The 20,196-nt window shown below is 51.9% G+C and overlaps 3 protein-coding genes across 3 annotated transcripts; 2 read left to right on the forward strand and 1 right to left on the reverse strand.

Annotated features, from left to right (window-relative positions):
• Positions 1 to 793: 793 nt before the first annotated feature.
• On the forward strand, positions 794 to 15,076 carry BP5553_08847 (HC-toxin synthetase-like protein; the record flags this gene model as incomplete). The annotated part of the gene is made up of 1 exon (XM_032017470.1): positions 794 to 15,076. One exon carries the CDS (start codon positions 794 to 796, stop codon positions 15,074 to 15,076), a length of 14,283 nt encoding a protein of 4,760 aa, XP_031866113.1.
• Positions 15,077 to 15,301: 225 nt separating this feature from the next.
• BP5553_08848 (Polyketide synthase-like protein) lies at positions 15,302 to 16,099 on the reverse strand (the record flags this gene model as incomplete). The annotated part of the gene is made up of 1 exon (XM_032017471.1): positions 15,302 to 16,099. The coding sequence occupies one exon, from the start codon at positions 16,097 to 16,099 to the stop codon at positions 15,302 to 15,304; it is 798 nt and encodes a 265-aa protein (XP_031866114.1).
• Positions 16,100 to 17,723: 1,624 nt separating this feature from the next.
• On the forward strand, positions 17,724 to 19,268 carry BP5553_08849 (Glycoside hydrolase family 28 protein; the record flags this gene model as incomplete). The annotated part of the gene is made up of 1 exon (XM_032017472.1): positions 17,724 to 19,268. One exon carries the CDS (start codon positions 17,724 to 17,726, stop codon positions 19,266 to 19,268), a length of 1,545 nt encoding a protein of 514 aa, XP_031866115.1.
• Between the last annotated feature and the right edge of the window lie 928 nt (positions 19,269 to 20,196).

Below are 20,196 nucleotides of genomic sequence, written 5' to 3' on the forward strand. Positions count from 1 at the left end.
CTAATTATAATAATTTGCTCTACTTGGAGATGCTTTGGTGTGACGGCGAGATCAATGCAAAGGTCGAAAGCACAGAGTTTAGAGAATCTCTTGTATTGAAAATACTAAGCTACAGAGGAAAGGAGGAGATAAAGTCTCGACCTTTTATCTCCTCATATCGTCCCTAGTGCCTAGCTCCGTCTTAACCCCTTGCAGTAAGCATATAACGATGTGGCAGATCCTGTGATTGCGCCGTCCGTCACATTTGGTAACCGCGATTAGCATATATAATACGGAGGCGGCGGAGGCGGCGGAGGAGGCGTAGTTCTTTTTTTAGCGTACGCTAGTCTCGTTGCAAGGTAGTCGGAGTACTTTAATCAAACTACACTCCCCCCCCCCTAATAATTATTTGTAATAATGGGCCCCCTGTCCTCCTATACAAAATAGCCCTACGACCAGGGGGCCCACTGTTACAAGTAATTAGGGGGAGAGTATATAGACCCCCCAGTTCATAAGGCATAGTCGCCCAAAAGTGCCGTGCCTTAGGAGCTTTGCGCCTCTTGAGTCTATCTCGTGAACCTTAGTGACTTGCGAGTCCCTTCTTACAGCTGTCATAGTGGAATCAACAATGTTCCTGTTGCTTATCAGTATAGCTAATTTGTATGAGAAACAAAATATTTGTGGTATTACGCGCTCGCCGTAGTCCAAAACCTCCGGTTGATATCAACAACGTCTGGTCATTTGGTCTGAATCTCGGCATAGTCCCACCGCACCTAAGCAACCATCTCAACTACGCTCCGCTCGCCTCGAATCGATGACGAATGCTCTCACAAAGATGTTGGCGTCGACTGAATCCGAGGCCGAGAATACTCCCAAGCAAACGACACTTTTTGACAAATCTAGTCACCAAGCCCGAATACCACTGACAGACAACGACCTCGAGGCGTCTCAGTGCGCCATGTATATTACCCTCGAATCACGCATGCAAACGTCACCAGCGGAGCACCAGGGTGACATTACCACGAGAGCTTCAGCGGCATGGGCGGTCTTGCTGAGCACTTGGGCCGCATCAACTCGAGTTATATTTGCTTTAAGTCACCCAGATGCTGATGAAAGAAGTGTGGGTGTCGACCCCATTGTTGTTGAAACCTCTGTCGACACAGACTTGACAATCGCAGATCTTATTCGTTCCCTCCGCCTTCGACAACCAGAAGTACTCCCCAATGGCACAGTCAAACATCTCCTCATACAGTGCCTCGCAGAGCGAAATGGCGACTACGCTGCCATAAAGAGCCTGACAAGAGCCGACAGCTCTCAGCTAACAGGGGAAAGCTGTACATTGCGCCTAAGACTTCAATTCACCGGCTCCGAGATTCTCACGAGGGCTACATTCGATGCTACAGTGGTCGAGGAGGAGCAGATGCGGCGAGTCGTGCACCAGCTTGAGCATGTTCTTCGTCAACTGACAGCCGCTGCGGGCGACATCTCAACCATACGCGTCAGAGATATCGAAGTGTTTAGCCCCCAAGACGCCCACGAGATGGCATCGTGGACTGACCTTCCCACATCGACGTTGGATACCTGTGCGCACCACTTAATCGAGCAACAGGCAAAGCGGCAGCCGTCCGCGTTGGCCGTATCTGCTTGGGACGCTCAATTCACATATGAGGAAGTAGATGGCCTATCCAACCGCCTGGCATCGCATCTAAGGGGACTAGGGGTCGGTCCAGATGTCTTGGTGCCTTTCTGTTTCGAGAAATCAGCGTGGGCGGTGGTATCCATGCTTGCCATTCTCAAAGCTGGCGGAGCTTGCGTGGGCCTTGATAGCAGCCATCCCATGTCTAGATTGAGCAAGATCATCGAAGACTCTGATTCCCATGTTATTCTCACTTCTGGTCGATGTAAGGGCTTGTTCTCGGGCCTCGACCTCACCATCATACCGGTAGACGAAGCATTTGTCCGAAGCCTACCCTGCGTACCTTTCTCTCCTTGTACTACAGTCAATTCCTCGCACGCAGCCTACGTCACCTTCACCTCCGGAACAACAGGAATCCCCAAGGGTATCATCATTGAGCATCGAGCCATCTGTTGGAGCGGCGCCACGCAAGGCCGGACCCTCCGCCTCGGTCCAGCATCCCGGGTTCTCCAGTTTGCCGCGTATAGCTTCGACATTAGCAACGGTGATATATTGAATACGCTCATGAATGGAGGTTGTATCTGTGTGCCATCTGAGGACGAGAGATCCAACGATCTGGCTGGTTTCATCAGCCGCATGGGGGTCAACTGGGCCTGTCTCACTCCAAGCGCCGCAAGCATCCTGCATCCATTAGCCGTCCCTACTTTGGAGACCCTTGTATTATGTGGCGAGCCCATCAAGCAAGAGATAGTCCGCTTATGGGCAGATGCTGTGTATCTGGTCGATGCGTATGGCCCGGCAGAAACCACCATTCTTTGTACCAGCAATCCCGGAGTGAAGCCTAGTATGAGCTCTGCCAATCTCGGTCGGAATATGGGAGCTAATACTTGGATCGTCAATCCCTCTGATCACGACCAGCTGCGACCTCTGGGTTGTGCTGGCGAGATAGTCATCGAAGGTCCCCTTCTTGCGAGGGGTTATCTTAACGATACCGACAAGACTTCGCTTTCCTTTATTGAGAATCCTCGGTGGGCCATAGACTCGAGCTCTGACGACCCTCGTCGGCTCTATAAGTCGGGAGATCTAGGCTTCTTCAACACGGATGGCACCATCACCTTCGTTGGCCGCAAAGACAGTCAGGTCAAGATCCGAGGACAGCGAGTCGAGCTGCATGAAATTGAACATCATCTACGCGCTTCACTACACCCGGAGACTGGCCCCGTGGTCGCTGGTGTTGTGTCGATTGCATCTCGGGAGGTGATGGCAGCTTTTATATGTCTTGAAGACCAAATAGAGGAAGAGGTCAATGATTTCAAACACATTTCGGAGCTCACGAAAGCCGTTTTGGCTACAACAGTGGAAGGAGTGGCAGCAAAGCTCGTGGATTACTTACCGGCGCACATGATCCCAACAGTTTTCTTTCCGCTCAAAACCCTGCCTCGCAATCGGTCAGGAAAAATTGACAGGGTTAAGCTCAGGGAGCTCACATCTAGGTTGACTTACGAGGACATTGCCACTTCGCATACGCTGAGACCAGACACAAGAGAGCCATCTACGGACCTTGAAAAGCAACTCCAGGCCCACTGGGCCTCAGCACTTAAAATAGAACAAAGAGACATTAGTGCCGATGATAACTTCATCAGACTCGGTGGAGACTCCTTGACGGCTATGAAACTCGTTGCTGCCTGTCGAGCAAGCGGTATTCCACTGCAAGTTGCCAATGTCCTGAGCGCTGCGACACTCGCGGACTTGGCGGCCACTGTTGATCTCGAAATTGTCAATGATCAGACCCAACAAGGAGAAGGAGAGATTTCTCCCTTTTCTTTGCTAGATAAAACAATATCTGTCCAGACCCTCATCGACGCGACGCTTGCACTATGCACTGACATTGGAGATGCTAACATGATTCAAGATGCATATCCATGTACTGCCCTTCAAGAAGGGCTTATGGCGCTTTCATATAAGCAACACGGGTCTTACGTTGGTCAGGAAGTGATTAAGCTGCCCGAAAATATCGACATGTCCAGGTTTCAGGGCGCCTGGAAGCAGACGATCGAGGCGTGCGATATCTTGCGGACAAGGTTGGTGTATGGCGAGGGTGAAATACTCTTCCAAGTCGTGCTCACGACCCCAGGGCCTTGGCTTCAGAAGACCATTACAAGCTCTGACATGCTTCAAGAGATCCTAGACTCGGAGCGCAGTGTGGTCATGAACCCGGGACAGTCCTTGTCGCGCTATGCCGTCGTATCAGACGCCTCCACCGGTACAAGATACTTTGTATGGACGATTCATCACGTCCTTTATGATGCTTGGTCCATGCCAATCATTAAAAATATGGTCGAGAAGGCCTATGCCGGCGGAGACATTGAACGGCCTCCCAATTTTAACCAGTTCATAAAGGAGGTGAAGCAGCTTGAAGGAGAGGCAAGTGAAGAGTTCTGGAGGCTCTATCTTGATGAGTGCGAGGTACCAATGTTTCCCACGATCTCGACTCCTATATATCTACCGGACGCCAGATCAACTCTGGATCACAGCTTCCAGATTCCCCGTCGGCGAGAAGCGGCCTACTATACCCTGCCCACGGTGCTGCGCGCCGCCATGGCAGGTCTCGTCGGCTGCTACACCGACTCAAATGACGTGGTGTTTGGCGTCACCTTGTCAGGGCGAAATGTATCGATCCCAGACATAGCCTCACTGGTCGGTCCGACGATTGTCACCGTGCCAGTACGAATTCGCTGGAGTGGGACGACTACCATGGGCGACGTTCTGGTCGGCGTTCAGCAGCAAAGCGTTGACATGATTCCCTTTGAGCAGCTAGGACTGCAAAATATCCAGAGGCTCGGCGAGGGGGCAAACCACGCATGTCAGTTTCAAAGTCTTCTCAACATCCGAACTCTTCCCGACGACAGTGTGACCGATAGTCATGCTTTGTTTCCTCCTGGCAACATCATGGGCGGCGAGATGGGAAGCTACGGCACTTACACTTTCATCCTTTATTGCGTCGTCACTCCAACCAACGAGGTACTCGTCAGAGCAGCCTACGACGAGAAGGTCCTCGATCGTACACAAGTAACGCGATACGTGAGACAATATGAGCATCTTGTCCGTCAGTTCTGCACTCTGGACCACTCAGCTCGGATGGACAACAGTGTCATGTCATCCATTACTGAGGCGGACTGGGCCGAGGTGAGGCGATGGAACTCGTCCAGTCTTGTGAGCGTTGACTCCTCTTTTCAAGCTCTTTTCACAGAACAAGTGGAACTCCGACCAGAAGCGATGGCAGTCCGCGGATGGGATGGCAAGTTGAGTTACACACAGCTGGAAGACCTTTCCACACGCCTGGCCTGCCACTTGATCGAGAAGGCTGATGTCAAACCTGGCACTTTTGTTCCCCTCTGCTTGGAGAAGTCGGTATGGAGCATCGTCACAATCATAGCAACAATCAAGACCGGAGCATGTATTGTCCCCATGGAGCCCCTCCACCCGGTGCACCGCCGTCACGTCATTGTTTCCGCTGTGGAAGCGAAGGTCATTCTCTGTTCCAGGCAGTACGCGTCAGACTTTCGGGACGTTTGCGATCAAGTCCTGGTTATAGATGAGGCATTCTGTAAATCGCTTCCCTCCCCTCGACTAGAACACTCTTTGTTGTCACTTTCATCAGCCTCATCCGCGCTTTATACGCTTTTCACGAGCGGGTCTACAGGAACTCCCAAGGGCGTCGTTATGGAGCACGGCGCTTTTCTCTCCAGCGCTATCGCCTATGCAAAGGGCTTCCTTCTTTCTCACCAGTCACGTGTACTTCTTTATTCCTCGTATAGCTTCGATGTCAGCATCCTTGAGATGCTCACACCCTTGATACTGGGTGCCTGTGTTTGCGTTGTTTCCGACCATGATCGTCTGCATAACCTCGGCGCGGCTATGGAAACGTTAGGCGCCAATGCCGCCTTCCTGACGCCCACAGTGGCCAGGACCATCGATCCGCAAAGCGTACCTACACTAGAAGTTCTCGCACTCGGAGGCGAGTCTGTGGATCGTTGCGACATTGCTCAATGGGAATCCTCTGTCCCCCACTTCTTTGAATGGTATGGTCCCACGGAGTGCGGCGTAATATCAAGCGGTTTCGCCAGCCACAACTTGACCACCGAGCTGCACAATCTTGGTCGCGCATTCAACGCAAAGTACTGGGTGACTGCTGTCCACGACCCGAACAAGCTGGTCCCTATTGGAGCGGTGGGTGAACTACTGATAGAGGGGCCCATTATCGCTCGAGGCTATCTCGGGGATCTTGTCAAGACCGAAAATGCATTCGTCAAGGGCTTGGTCTGGGCAACGGACAGACAGGGCCGATTTTATCGGACTGGTGATGTTGTTCGCTACGACGCTACTGGGAATGTCATTTTCCTCGGACGCCGCGATACACAAGTCAAACTGCGCGGGCAACGGATTGACTTGGGGGAGATCCAGGCTGGTATTCTTCGATCTGCCCCGGATGTGCAGTCAGCTGTTGTCGACATTGTCAGCATCCAAGACCCGATGCTAGTGGCGTTTGTGTGCCTGAAGAATGAAGATGCGGAACACGGTGACGCCCAAAACCATCAGCATGAGTACCTTATTCCTTCGTCCCCTAAGCGCGAGGCCTTCCTATCGTCGCTGAACAACATTGAAGCGCAACTCTTGAGCCTCCTCCCAAGATACATGGTCCCTTTTTTGTTTGTGCCTCTCTGGCGTCTACCCATGACAGCATCCAAGAAGCTCGATCGAAAAGGTCTCTGCAGCTTGGTTGCTGCGCTGTCAAGCAAAGAACTGGCTGAGTACCGAGGCCCAGCTGTGGTCGGCAGAAACCCGTCGACATGGGCAGAAGGACAATTGCAGCACTTGTGGGCCGGCGTGTTATCCATGCAAACAAACGAAATTAGCGCAGAGAGCATCTTCTTGGCCATAGGTGGTGACTCTATCCGGGCAATTCGCCTGGTGGCTGCTTGTCGTGCGCGTGGGTTACAGCTCTCGATCCCGCAGATATTCCAAAGTCCCAAGCTGGAGGACATGGCACTGCTCTTAACCGGAAACACTGGCAATAGCACCGAGACTGTCGAGGCTGCTGCAACAAGCCGGCTTGACCTGGACCCAGAACCCTTTTCGATGTTCAATGACGATAGAAGCCCAACTGCTCCCACTACTCCTGCGCAAAATCCAGCGCTTGAGGAGGTATTATCTCAGTGCCATCTCCACAATGAAGCGTTTATTGAGGATATATATCCGACTGCACCGCTCCAGGAAGGGCTCATGGCACTTTCGATCAAAGAAACCGATTCGTACAAGTCCCAGTCCGTTATTGACTTGACCTCGGCGGGTGTCGACGCTGACAGATTTTCCGCCTCATGGGACCACCTGGTCGAACTGACACCTATTTTGCGGACGCGCATATGTAACACAGAGAGCAGGGGCTCTCTTCAAGTCGTGTGTAAAGAGCCAATCGAGTGGCATACGAGTGAGGACTTGAACGGTTACCTGGAGCAGGACCGCAGCAGTCCTATGTCGTTTGGAGAGCGCCTTGCACGATACGCCATCGTTCGTAGTTCCGCGGCACGCTGTCATTTCGTGTGGACCATGCATCACGCTCTGTATGATGCCTGGACGATTCGTTTGATTTTAGACCATGTTCATAGCATCTACGCCGGTAGAAAAATCGAGAAGCCTACGGGCTTCTCGAGGTACATCGAATACGTTACAGAGAGCAATCAAGCAGCTGGAAGTGCTCTCAGTGAACAGTTCTGGAGATCTCAGCTTGAGGGTGCAACCTTATCTGAATTCCCTCCGCTGTCGAGGCTAACATACCACCCACGACCAGACACAATCACTCACCACAGCTTCGATCTTCCACCAGGGACACTGCTAGGAGGTGAGTACACTAGGTCTACGCTGGCGTTGGCCGCCTGGGCTGTTGTTGTTGGCCGGTACACAGGCTCTGCAGACGTCATTTTTGGCACGATTCTTTCTGGAAGATACGCGCCGATTCCAGGCATCGAACATGTCCTGGGCCCTACAATTAACACGGTGGCAATTCGCCGCAAGATTGACCCAAATCAAACAGTTGGTCAGTATTTAGGCGACTTTCAGAAGCAGGCAATCAGCATGATTCCTCACGAGATCTTTGGCCTACAGCGTATTCAACATCTGAGCGACAGCTTCTACGAGGCCTGCCAGTTTCGAAGCCTGCTGGTAATTCAGCCGGAAGGGCAAGACAATAGCGATGATGCGAAGGAAAATGAGGGATGGCTCGACAAATTCACTTCCCCCCCCGGCGAGCTGGACTTTGCTGGGTATCCCTTAGCCCTGGACTGTACCATGACGAAGACACGCATCAAGGTCACCGCGACGTACGACTCTAATATGATCAATGCGGCTCAGATGGACCGCGTTCTCCACCAGTTCATCCATGCCCTCACACAGCTATGCCTTCCAGGATCGTTCACCACGACGCTTGGCAGCCTGGAGATTCTCAGCACCAATGATATCCAGCAAATCAGTGACTGGAACCGCCCGCCCTTACCGCCTGTCAACAACTATCTAGATGACATGTTCTCTAATTCTGCCCTGCTCCGTCCCGCAGCGCCTGCCGTTCACGCATGGGATGGCAATTTCACTTATTCTGAGCTAGATGACCTCTCAACATCCCTGGCACTCCGCTTAATACAGCTTAGCATTGGACCGGAGACTCCCCTTCCCCTTTGTTTCCACAAGACGAGGTGGTACTTGGTTGCTATGATCGCAACTCTCAAAGCTGGAGGCACTTTCGTGCCCATGGACCCAGGCCAGCCGCTCTCGCGCCTCAAGAGTATTTTGCTACAGACGCAGGCGGGGACCGTCTTGTGCTCGCCGCAGAATGCTAACTTGTTCCGAGACGTCCCATGCGACAACGTAATCGTAGTTGGAGATGATTATCTGAGTCACTCAAGGGCTTCAGTGGACGGTGCTACCGAGGCACTGAGAAGCAGGCACAAGCGGCTGGACGACGCTGCATACATCATCTTCACCAGCGGCTCTACCGGCGAACCGAAAGGCTGCGTGGTCACTCACCAAGCCTATTGCAGTCACTTGACGGCGCACGCCAGGCATTTCGCAGGTTCGACAGTTCGATCGCTGCAATTCTCCTCGTACTCGTTCGACGCGAGCCTCCTCGAGATCTTCACCACCCTGGTGGTCGGCGGTTGCGTGTGCATCCCGTCGGATGCAAGCCGTCTGGAAAACATTGCAGGCTTTATATCAGACATGAAGGTCAACTGGGCGTTCTTGACCCCGTCCGTCGCAAGGCTGATAGACCCAGCCGCTGTGCCCACCCTCAAAACACTCTGGATCGGCGGGGAAGGTGTCTCCCAAGACGACATTCGGCCTTGGCTAGGACGCGTGCATATTGTGCAGGTGTACGGGCCGACGGAGTGCGCGGTCATCTCCAGCCTTGTCGATGTCGGCGAGACGACGCATTCAAACGACATTGGCAATCCTTTGATGTCCAACTACTGGATCGTCGACGCCCAGGACCATCACGTGCTGCTTCCTGTGGGAGCGGTCGGCGAGCTGCTAATCGACGGCCCAGTCCTGGCGCGTGGGTACCTCGGGGATGCCGCCAGGACGGCCGCTTCCTTCATCGAGGAGACTCCTCGATGGCTACGTTTGCTCAAGGATGGATACCAACGACCCCGACGCATGTACAAGACAGGTGACCTGGTGCGCTACGATGCGGACGGGGCCGTGATTTACATGGGCCGCAAGCAAAGCGACATGCAGGTCAAGCTCAGGGGCCTGCGCATCCAACTGGACGAGGTTGAGCATCATCTTCGTAAGGCTCTGCGGGATTATGAGCAGGACCTTGTCGCCGAGCTTGTACACGTTGAGGGCAAGGCAATGCTTGTGGCATTCTTGGCAGATGCTAAGAGCAGTGAAGCCCATGGCGGCTCGTCCGACAAAGACTTGTGTGACGTCGATGCGGCGACCAGGTCAAGGCTTGCATCGATCATCTCCACAGTAGAAGGCGGCTTGATCGCCGTTATGCACAGCACCATGATACCCTCCGCATACATACCCGTCCGCTGCATCCCTATGTCGACCACCGCCAAGACCAACCGAGCTCTGCTCCGGCGGCTCGTCTCGAGGCTATCGCTCAGCCAGCTCAATGCACTCAAGGTCAAGGTCATCGAGAAACACGTTGAGCCGTCAACGCCAATGGAAAGACGCCTGCAAGCGATTTGGGCTACGGTTCTCGGCGTGGAGCGGCGTACCATCAGCGCGGGCGACACATTCTTCGGAATAGGGGCCGACTCCATCACGGCAATCCGCCTCACTGGAGCGTGCCGTGCCCAGAACATTGTACTGTCTCCGCGCGACATCTTCCGGAACCCAGTCTTACGCGACATGGCCTCTGTGGCAACGCTGGTCAACCAGGATGAAGTCCAGGCTGTCGATGGTGATGAGGACGATGAGGTGGCGCACTTCTCTCTTCTTGGACAGATGAGCATGTACCAGCGTGCTGCCATGGAATGCGGCGTCGCGCAGGATGACATCGAGGATATCTATCCATGCACAGCTTTACAAGAGGGCATGATGGCGACTTCGGTGAGAATCCCCGGAGCCTACGCGGCACAAGGGGTGGCGGAGCTCCGGAGCGATGTCGACGTTGATCGCCTTAGGGGGGCGTGGGAGAAGACCGTCGAGCTCAACCCAGTACTCAGGACTCGTCTCATTCACGCCTCGTCACAGAGCGACGGTCAATTCGTCCAAGTGGTGGTCAAGGAGTCAATATGTTGGCAATACGCAGAGTCTCTCAGTGACTATACGGCTCAAGACAGCCACAAGACAATGGGTCTCGGCCGACCACTCACCAGGTACGCCATTGTAGACGACAAGGCTTCCGGACGACGGTTCTTCGTTTGGACCCTACATCATGCTCTATATGATGGATGGTCTCTGTCACTCATTCTCAAAGCTGTCAATGACGCCTATCACCGGAAGCATGACGATGGCGCTTACCGGAAAAACACCAAAGAATTCAGGTCCTACATTAAGTATCTCGAAAAAAATACCAGCCTAGAGGCCGCCGAGGCCTATTGGCAGTCATCTTTACAGGATGCAACACCTGCAGGCTTCCCACCCATGACACTGGCATCAGCACGCCAGCGACCTCAACCCGATTCGGCGCTGCGACACACCATAGAGATAGCACCAGCCAGCACGCAGCGTGCAAGCGCCGCCTTTACCCTCCCAACCATTGTCCGCGCCGCGTGGGCGATTCTTATCGCTAGGTACACCGACTCGCGTGATGTATTCTTTGGGACTGTCGTCACGGGTCGGACAGCCCCGTTGCCGGGAATCGAGAACATCGCGGGGCCAACAGCGAGTACGGTGCCTGTGAGGACCGTAGTCAACCCAGACACATCGGTGTTCGAGTATCTACGCCAGGTGCAAGACCAAGCAGCGGAGATGATGCCCTTCGAGACGTTGGGCATACAGAGGATTCAACGTCTGAGCGAGGGTGCGCGAGCCGCGTGTCGCTTCCAAAACCTCCTCGTCATTCAGCCCCAGCCTGCCGTCACCTCCGACTTGGTCTGCCCGGTCCAGGTGGCAGCCGCTGGGGATGTATTGGACAATGTGAGGGATACATATGCCATGGGCGTAGAGTGTTCCCTCGGCGAGCAGTCGGTCGAGGTCGATGCTGCCTACGATTCCAAGATCATCAGCCATAAGCAAATGCAGAGGGTTATGAGCCAGTTCAGCCACCTCGTTCAGCAGCTTCTCCAAGCTAACGAGACGCGTCTGGTGGGAGAGCTCGATATGCTCGGTCCCAACGGCCGGGAAGAGATTGAAAGTTGGAACGCCGGTAGTCTACTACTTGAAAGCGCCGAGCTGTGCTTGGACGGGATGTTCGAGGCGAGCGTCCACCGAAACGGAGGAAAAGTTGCTATCGAAGCATGGGACGGCAATCTCACCTATGAGGCGCTCGACCAAGCCGCGAACTGTCTGGCGCAACACCTGGTCAACGTGGGCGTCCGCCCCGAGGTCAAAGTTCCGTTGTGTTTTCAAAAGTCAAAGTGGATGGTGGTTGCCATGCTCGCTGTGGCCAAAGCCGGAGGAGCCATGGTGCCGTTGGATCCAGCGCATCCCCGAGACCGTCTAGAGTTCATAATGAACGCCGTAAATGCGAATGCAGTCCTGTGCTCCGCTGATCAGGCAGGCTGGATATCTGGGTGCAAAAAGAAGACTGCGATTGTCGTTGACGACTCCTACCGCCCCAGCTCTGACCACCAGGTTATCAGTGGACGCACCGCCCTCTCCAACGCACTCTACGTGATATTCACATCCGGGAGCTCAGGGGAGCCGAAAGGCTGTGTTATGGAGCACCGAGCCTTTTGCTCCATGGTGCCTCATCTCGCACGAGGCGCCCTATTTGGGCCTTCTGTGCGCATCCTGCAGCTGGCTTCGTACAGTTTCGGTGCTGCCATCGCCGAGATGCTCGCAACTCTCATTTACGGCGGCAGTATTTGCATCGTGCCCAGCGAGGCCCGGGCACGCCTGCCCCAAGTCCTCAAGGAAATGAACATCAACTACATGTTTATGACACCGAGCTTTTCACGCTTGATCCCCCCGCAAGCGATATCCACTGTCAAGACACTTATCATGGGCGCTGAAAGCATGACGTCCTCCGACCTTGAGAAATGGGCTCCTCACGTCAGGCTAGTGCAAGGCTACGGGCAGACAGAGTGTGCCACTATCATGTCGTGTCATCCCAACATGACAGCCAAATCGCATCCCAGGAATGTGGGCAGCCCGATGGCTTCGAGGTTCTGGATCGTTGACGCTTCAAACCCCGATATCCTGGCTCCCATAGGCGCCACGGGTGAGGTACTCATTGAAGGTCCTATACTGGCCCGGGGATATCTCAATGACCCCGAAAAGACGGCAGCAGCTTTTGTGAAGCCTCCAAGCTGGCGCAGTAACTTCCCCACGCTCGGTAATTGCGAGCGTCTCTACAGAACAGGTGACCTGGCCTGCTTTGACGATGACGGCACTCTTCTCTTCATGGGCAGGAAGGACAATCAGGTGAAACTACGAGGGCAGAGAATCGAGCTGGGCGAGATCGAGCATCATCTACAACGAGCCATGCCAGGCGCCAAGGGCGTTGTCGTGGAGTTGCTCGAAAAGTCATTGTCAGGGACCGAAACTCACTCCACCCTGGTAGCCTTCGTTGCCTTGGGCACCGAGGTTGCCTCTAATGATTTGAGCAAAATTGATCCAGCGGCAATTGAAGCGCTGCATGCCTTGATTTCCAGTTCTGCTTCGCAGCTCTCGCGTTTCCTGCCATCCTACATGATTCCATCGGTCTATCTACCGCTAGGCGCGATACCCATGACCGCATCGGCCAAGGTGAATCGACGAGCGCTCCGAGCAATGCTCTCTGACATGTCTATGGATGACCTCGCGTTACATAGCCTATCCAAGGTGGCCAAACGTGAGCCATCTACCCCCATGGAGAAGCTACTGCAAAAGCTTTGGTCCTCGGTGTTGCCCGTCGATGTCAACTCCATCGGGGCCGACGACCACTTTTTGCAAGTTGGGGGCGACTCTATCAGTGCCATAAAACTAGTTTCACTGTGCCAGTCAGAGGGTTTGAAGCTGTCCGTTGCCGACATCTTTGAGAATCCGACCCTGAGCAAGATGGCAGCAGCCCTGCGCACAGCATCCACAACTGAGCAGCAGTCACATCAGTACCGCCGATTTTCTACCGTCCACAACTCAACAGAAGACGGAGTCGTGTCCGACATGATTCGCCACTGCATCGTCGACAGCAATGATGATGTCGAAGATGTGCTGGAAACGACATATATGCAAACCATACTCGTGGCTCGCGGGCTAAGAGAGCCCCGTTCCAAGGCAAACTACATATCACTCAACTTTACGAGCACGTTGGACACGGCTCGTCTCGAGGCTGCTTGTCACGCCCTCGTTGAACGTCACCAAATCCTGCGGACAGTCTTCTTCGCCCGTCGACAACAGTTACTCCAAGTCGTGCTACGGTCATTCCCGGGGGCCTTCAGCCACTACCAGTGCAGCAACGGCGAGTCTCTTGAGACGTTTGCAGACAGGATGATAGAAGAGGACACCGTCAATGATAGAGCCGCTCTAGGCAAGTCGTTCATTCGGTTCATGTTCTTCGATGGGGGCGCCGCTGGCTTCCGCCTCACTCTCCGCATCAATCACGCACAGTTTGACGGCATATCATTCCCGCTGTTACTAGAAGATCTCGCTGCCTTGTATGGAGGCACGGCAAGCGACGTATCAAGCTGGCCCGGATTCTCTAGCTTCGTCTACACCGCTCACGAAATGCATGACGCCGGCGCTGTCGAGTTCTATCGCGGTTTACTAGACGGCGCTTCCATGACAGAGATCGCCCTGCACAAGAAGCCGCCTTACTACAACTACCCCGCCAGCCAGTTGCTGATGCGACGAGTCCCTCGAGTCGAGTTCCTGGAGCGCGGCATTACTTTTGCCATCGTCCTGAAGGCTGCGTGGGCCAAGGTTCTGGCTGCGGTCACAGGACAGGCAGACGTTGTGTTCGGATATCTCGTCAGTGGGCGCAGCCTTCCCATGGCGCAGATTGAGGACGTCGTTGGTCCATGTATCAACGTTACTCCTGTTCGCGTGGATACTAGACAGGCAAACACGAAGCTCGAGCTGCTGGAGAGCGTCCGAGACCAGAATCTCCAAGGCATGCCCTACGAAACTTACCCCTATGACGATATTGTGTCCCAGTGCACGCAGTGGCCGTCTTGGACCCGATTCAGCACGCTGCTGGAGTGTCAGGTCGCAGCCGTAGAACCGGGCACGATCCCCTTTGGCGAAGGGCTGGAATGCTTTTTGTCGGCGACAAACCCTCGGTCGGACCTCGCTGATCTTGTCGTCGACGCAATGCCCAGCACATCGGGCGGTAATGAGAACATTATGTGCATTCAATTTCTTCACAGCGCACAACGTGTTTCAAGCAGCCTTGTCGCTGATATGGCCGATTTGCTGTGCTCATACCTCGATCAGATCAGTCACCAAAACGAACTCGACAGTCCTTTGTCATCCGTTACTTCCGCGTTTGAGCCGATAGCGATGGATCCCACTCGGCTGACCAATGGCAGTGCTAGCCAACACGCTTCGAAAGACGCAACGAGTGACGTTGTCGATGCAAGCAAGACAGCTGTGATTATATCTGATGTTGAAAAAGTCTGGCGTGAGGTATTCGGTGAAGTGGCGATGGGTCCAGTGACTCCGTTCTACTCAATCTGGAGTAGCCCCATAGCGGCGGCCCAACTTGCCGATCAGTACAAGAGGTTGGGATATCAGATGGAGATGGAGGACATTATTGAACATGCGACTATGGAACAACAGAGCGACATCCTTAATAGGGGGGATGCACCAAGCTAGACCCGTTACTGCAGTATACTAGGTATAAGACACGATCTTCTTCAGTCACGTAACTAAGAGGCGATGTCACTTTTCTTTTTTTTATAGAAACAGTTGGTTTTCCCTAGACTCTACCTATCGAGCGGCACGCGCGATCGTCTCACCAACGTGGTCGCGATTCGTTTAGAGGCCGGTGCACTTGATCAAGATTGCACTTCCAGCATTGTACATGCCATCATGATCTTTCTAGTAAACTCCTGGACCTGGGGTGACTTCTTTCTCAGTAAATGAAACTTTAAATGTTCTGCCATCACACATTCTTATGGGATCATATCTTACCTTGTCCTCAGCAAAGATATTGAAGTGGTGACCAGCGATACTCAGCACCACCCTGATGAACTTGTGCTGGTATTCATCCCATCCGAGCCGCTGGGTCTGGCGGGCGATGTCGACTGTGGCCACTTCTTCGCCCTGACCCAACACGTAGTCGGTTGCCTTGAGGAGGATGGCTGGTCGTGGAAGTATGTCCTTGTCGCCCCAGGTTGGGGGGTCCCATTCGTCAATCATCCGCCGGGCATTGCGAAAGGCTTCTTGCACTTGAAGTCCAAGCGATGCATTGGGACTTGACGAGGGAAGTTCAAAGTGGTCGCGCGTCGTGATCTCATCCGCCGTGTTGAACTTGGGGTAAGCGGTATCCAAAAGAAGGAGGCCCGATACCGCGACATCGTCATCTTGGGCGAGCAAGTGTGCGATTTCGAGAGCCAGCAAGCCTCCGAGAGACCAACCCCCGATGAGGACCTTGCCCGAAGGCACCACAGATTTGATAAGGGGTACATAGGCTTGGGCCATCTGGCGAAGCCCGCCCTCCCAGTTCCCGCCGGACTCAAAATTCGGGTTGTAGATGCCGTACACTGCGCGGCCTAGTGGCCCCAGCCAGAAATAACTGAATATGAGGCCGCTGCCGTCATGTATGAGCACCAAAGGCGTGCGAATTGTCTGTCTTGCAGGGCCCGGTTGGATCAGGCTAGGGTTGGCTCCAAGCATGACTACGGTCCCGTGAGGCCAAGGAAATGATGAATGCTATGCTTCAAACCGAGATTCAAAGGACAGACAACGATCAATTTCTCGTAACCTGCGACCTGGTAGCGATATTTATTAATCTTTTTCCTCCATAGGCCAAACGGCTTAGTGGTTAAAATTACCTTGCCGCTCCTATCTTCGGATAATAAGACGCTTAGGTCAAATCTCGTGTTTCTCAGGGGTAGCCTGTACAGCAATACAGCTACCTCGCCGCTGCATGATAACGGCTAACTGAAGTCATCGATCAATGTACTACCACCGAGAAGTTGTGCCACATCTTCCTTCAATGCTCTCGGCGCCTGGCACAGAACTGGGTATAATCAGACTCCTAATATAATCTACACCGAATCTTGACCTCTCCAAAGTCCAGTTCCGTCTTTGGACAGCCGACCTACAACCTATCTTTGGACCTGAGTAGTCGCTACTCTAATCTGAGCTGAGCCCTGAATCCTGAGCACGCTAATAAGTCAGCCGGATCATGCTCAGGGGATCCCCTTCTAGCCCCCTCCCAAATCGGTTATAATTCCTATATTCTTTAAATATTAGTCTTACTAGTACCTATTATCTAGAATATAGCTACCACTTTGAACCTATTAAGATATTCGTGATAGTATCCGTTTTCGCTCCCCTTTCAAACTTACAAAGGCCCTGCTAAAGCAGACAATATATAATTTTGTATAGTTGTCAAAATACACACAAAAGATAGCGTACGGAGACACTCACGAGGTTCCAAGTTCTAAGTGTCAAATTTCCAAGTTCCACGGCGCCAAGACCGCAAACCGTTACGATTCCGCTCGATGTCGCCGGTGCTGTCATCATCATTCTTTGGGATAGTCAGGGAAGGACCTGTTCGGGATGGCGTCGTCGCTAGTAGAGGTGGAGGCACGAAAGCAAATCTCTGGAAACATCCACATCGCCCTTGTACGGAGCTTTTTCGACTGAGAAAAGGGTACGGGGCAGCCGCGGACAGGCGAACGGGGCACGCTGGTGCAAAGGATAGGAGCAGATTACAGAACCCATCCCTCGATGCCGGGGTCGTGCTCAGTTGCACTACTTACAGGCCTCCCACGCTGTCGTGTTTCATTTGAGGCGCTGATACAAATGCAAATGTAAACTTGCGCAGCTGGCTCCGCCAGCAGCCGCAAGTTTGGTGGGAGTATTGGTGTGTGCGCTGCATGCCTGATGCGTAAGGGTTGCGTGGTAGGAATGCCGATCTTGGGTGGTGGTGGGAATACCGGCTACCCTCACATAGCTAGTAGCTTATTAATCCTTGTATTATAGTGGCTATGGGCTTCTTTAAATAGCAGGATATGACTTCATAAGTAAGAGCAGAGCACTAGCTAGGAAGCCAGCCCTGCGGGAATTCACTTTTCCTAATTAGGAAGAAACTGACCCTAATCTTGCGTAAACCTCGTGTTCGATTCTATAATCCAATTGGGCCAAGGTTTACGAAGAGGGCGGAGCGTCCCGACTGGGGTTCATACATCATACATGAGAAATAATACATAGGATGTATGGATCTCGAGATTGGAATTTCAAAAATCAAACAATTGCAATGGACCGATCAAGCCCATTCAAACAGTTCAGCATGAAGCTCTTTTTAATTATCCTCATGTGCATGTCCCTTCTCGCTTCGGGCAAAGTAGTGGGCTATGAACGACCATCTATCTACCCCAAATCTGGGATGTACAGCCTCTGGGTCAACAGCACTGCTATGCAAATTGTCGCTTATTCTGGCTACGACTATGTTCAACTGTCCATGTCCGAAGGTTATCCTACCGAATTCCGACTCCGAGTAATCCCCGGCGGAAATGTCGATTCATATAACATTTCTCCCGAGAAATGGCAAATCAAACCCAAAAAAGACGGCAAAGACCTCGTCTTCTCAGTAGTGGATGCCCACTATCTTATAATCACGATCAACGGTATCAAGGAGATAGTAATCTGTGCTGATCCGTTGGAAACAGACGTGCCGCCCTCTTCTGGACCAGGAATCTTCAATGTCCTCAACTATGGGGCCGACAATACCGGCGTAACACTCAACATCGGCATTCAAAGTGCTCTTGATGCCGCAGGCAAGAGTCCCGGCAGTATTGTCTATGTCCCCGCTGGGGTATATAAAGCTGGGAATCTGAAGGTGCGTTCGCAAACCTCACTCTACCTTGCCGGCGGCTCTGTGATACGTAACACTGGTATTAAAAGCGACTATACTATACACTACAACAAGACTGGGCTCTTACCCGGTACTTGGTGGATTTCGACAGAGTTTAACAGTAAAGATATCAAAATCTATGGCCGTGGTACTATCGATGGCCAAGGAGGTATTGGCCGTGTTGACAACGATTTCATCGCAGACATGGTTGTCCCTGTGGATACAGCACATTTCATTTTCGACGGCCCATTGATCCGAGATTCCTCATTTTGGGCTCTGACGCCTATTCAAAGTACCGATGTTGCCTTGAAGAACGTCAAGATCTTGAACAGATTCGATATCGGCTATGAGGACGATGGGATCGACGTTATGGAATCTACGAACGTACGGACTTATAGAGCGATTGCTATATCGAAGGATGATTGCTTCTCCACTAAAACATGGCCAAAAGATATAGGCACCACCGTGCCTTATCCCCATGACCCAATGCCGCTGGACAACGTGATTTTCGACGATTGCGTTGCGTGGACCCAATGTTATGGATACAAGATCGGCCAAGGCGTATACGAGGACCAGTCTAACGTCGTATTCAAGAACAGCGTAGTATACAAGGGCGCGGTTGGGATTGGTATCGATCACAAATTCGGGTCTGCGAAAGTCAGCGACGTGACGTTCTACAATATCGAGATTGAGCACATCAGCGGCCTGGCTGGTGACAAGTGCAGTTGGCTGGATCTCTACATTCAACAACCTGGAACAGCGGGCGCTGGACCTATCGAGGGTGTGAAAATCAACGATATTAAGGTTAACTCTAAGGGAACTCAGGGGGCGTACATTCAGGGGTATAATTCTGCGAATACGATCAGCGATGTCACACTTCAAAATATTTACATGCTGAGACAGACGACTCCGGCAAAAACGTTCGCGGAAATGGATATTACACATATGGACTTTAGCAGTAATGTAAAGATTGTTACTTAGCTTACAGATGTAATCATTAATAGAGAAAGATTGCCGACTTCCTGAGTCCTGGATGGATTTTGACGAGACAGATTACCTAGCTCGATGCAACTGTTATTTGTAAAGCTTTGAGGAAGCTATAATAACGTCAATCAGCTTCGATGACTGTATCTGGGAGTGTTAGAAGGCAGGGGAGGGGTTTTGGTCAGTTCGTAATTCTGAAAGTGAGACAAGGTACTGATTTATGGGTAGTTTTAGACCGGAGAACATCATCCGGATTATGGAAGGCTCAGTAATCACTAAGAATAAGTAGGATAGTAGGTCAGACAAGGAAAATAATCCCTAGGAGCTATACAAGCCGCCAGCGTGGCTTGTAGGCGAGGCTGAGATAGGCTAAGTGAAGGGGTGTTAAGCGAGCTTTATTCGAAATGTAAGTAATAACTAAAGCGTAATTATATAATGTAGGAGAGGTATACTAATCCGATTCAGTATATTAATTTTGGAAATACCGACTTATACTCTATTTATTAATTAGCTATAAAGTTTTTTCAAGTTAGTAAACTCTCTTTAAGTTAATAGAGATAATAATATATACTGATACTTTAATCTAGACTAATCTATAACAAGTAAAACTAATTTCTTTCTAACGTAGCTATAGTAGATAATAATCTATATAATAATAGCATTATTAAAGTTTCTACTAAGTATTTTATAAACCGAATACGAAATACTAGTAGTATAAGAATAAGTTATAAGTAAGTAAGCTAATATAGAAGATAGTATAATAGTACGTTATATAACCTCGGGAGGAGCTTGATTAGTAGTTATTATATATTAGATTTCGAGTAAGATTAGACTAATCACAGGCCGATTTCTCGATCGTTAGTGAAACTAAGAAAGACTAAAGTTTAGTATAATGAATTAGTCCTAGCAGAAGCCTGAAGGAGCT

The sequence above is a fragment of the Venustampulla echinocandica genome (genome assembly GCF_003357145.1).
Source record: "Venustampulla echinocandica strain BP 5553 chromosome Unknown scaffold_9, whole genome shotgun sequence".
Classification (NCBI taxonomy): domain Eukaryota; kingdom Fungi; phylum Ascomycota; class Leotiomycetes; order Helotiales; family Pleuroascaceae; genus Venustampulla; species Venustampulla echinocandica.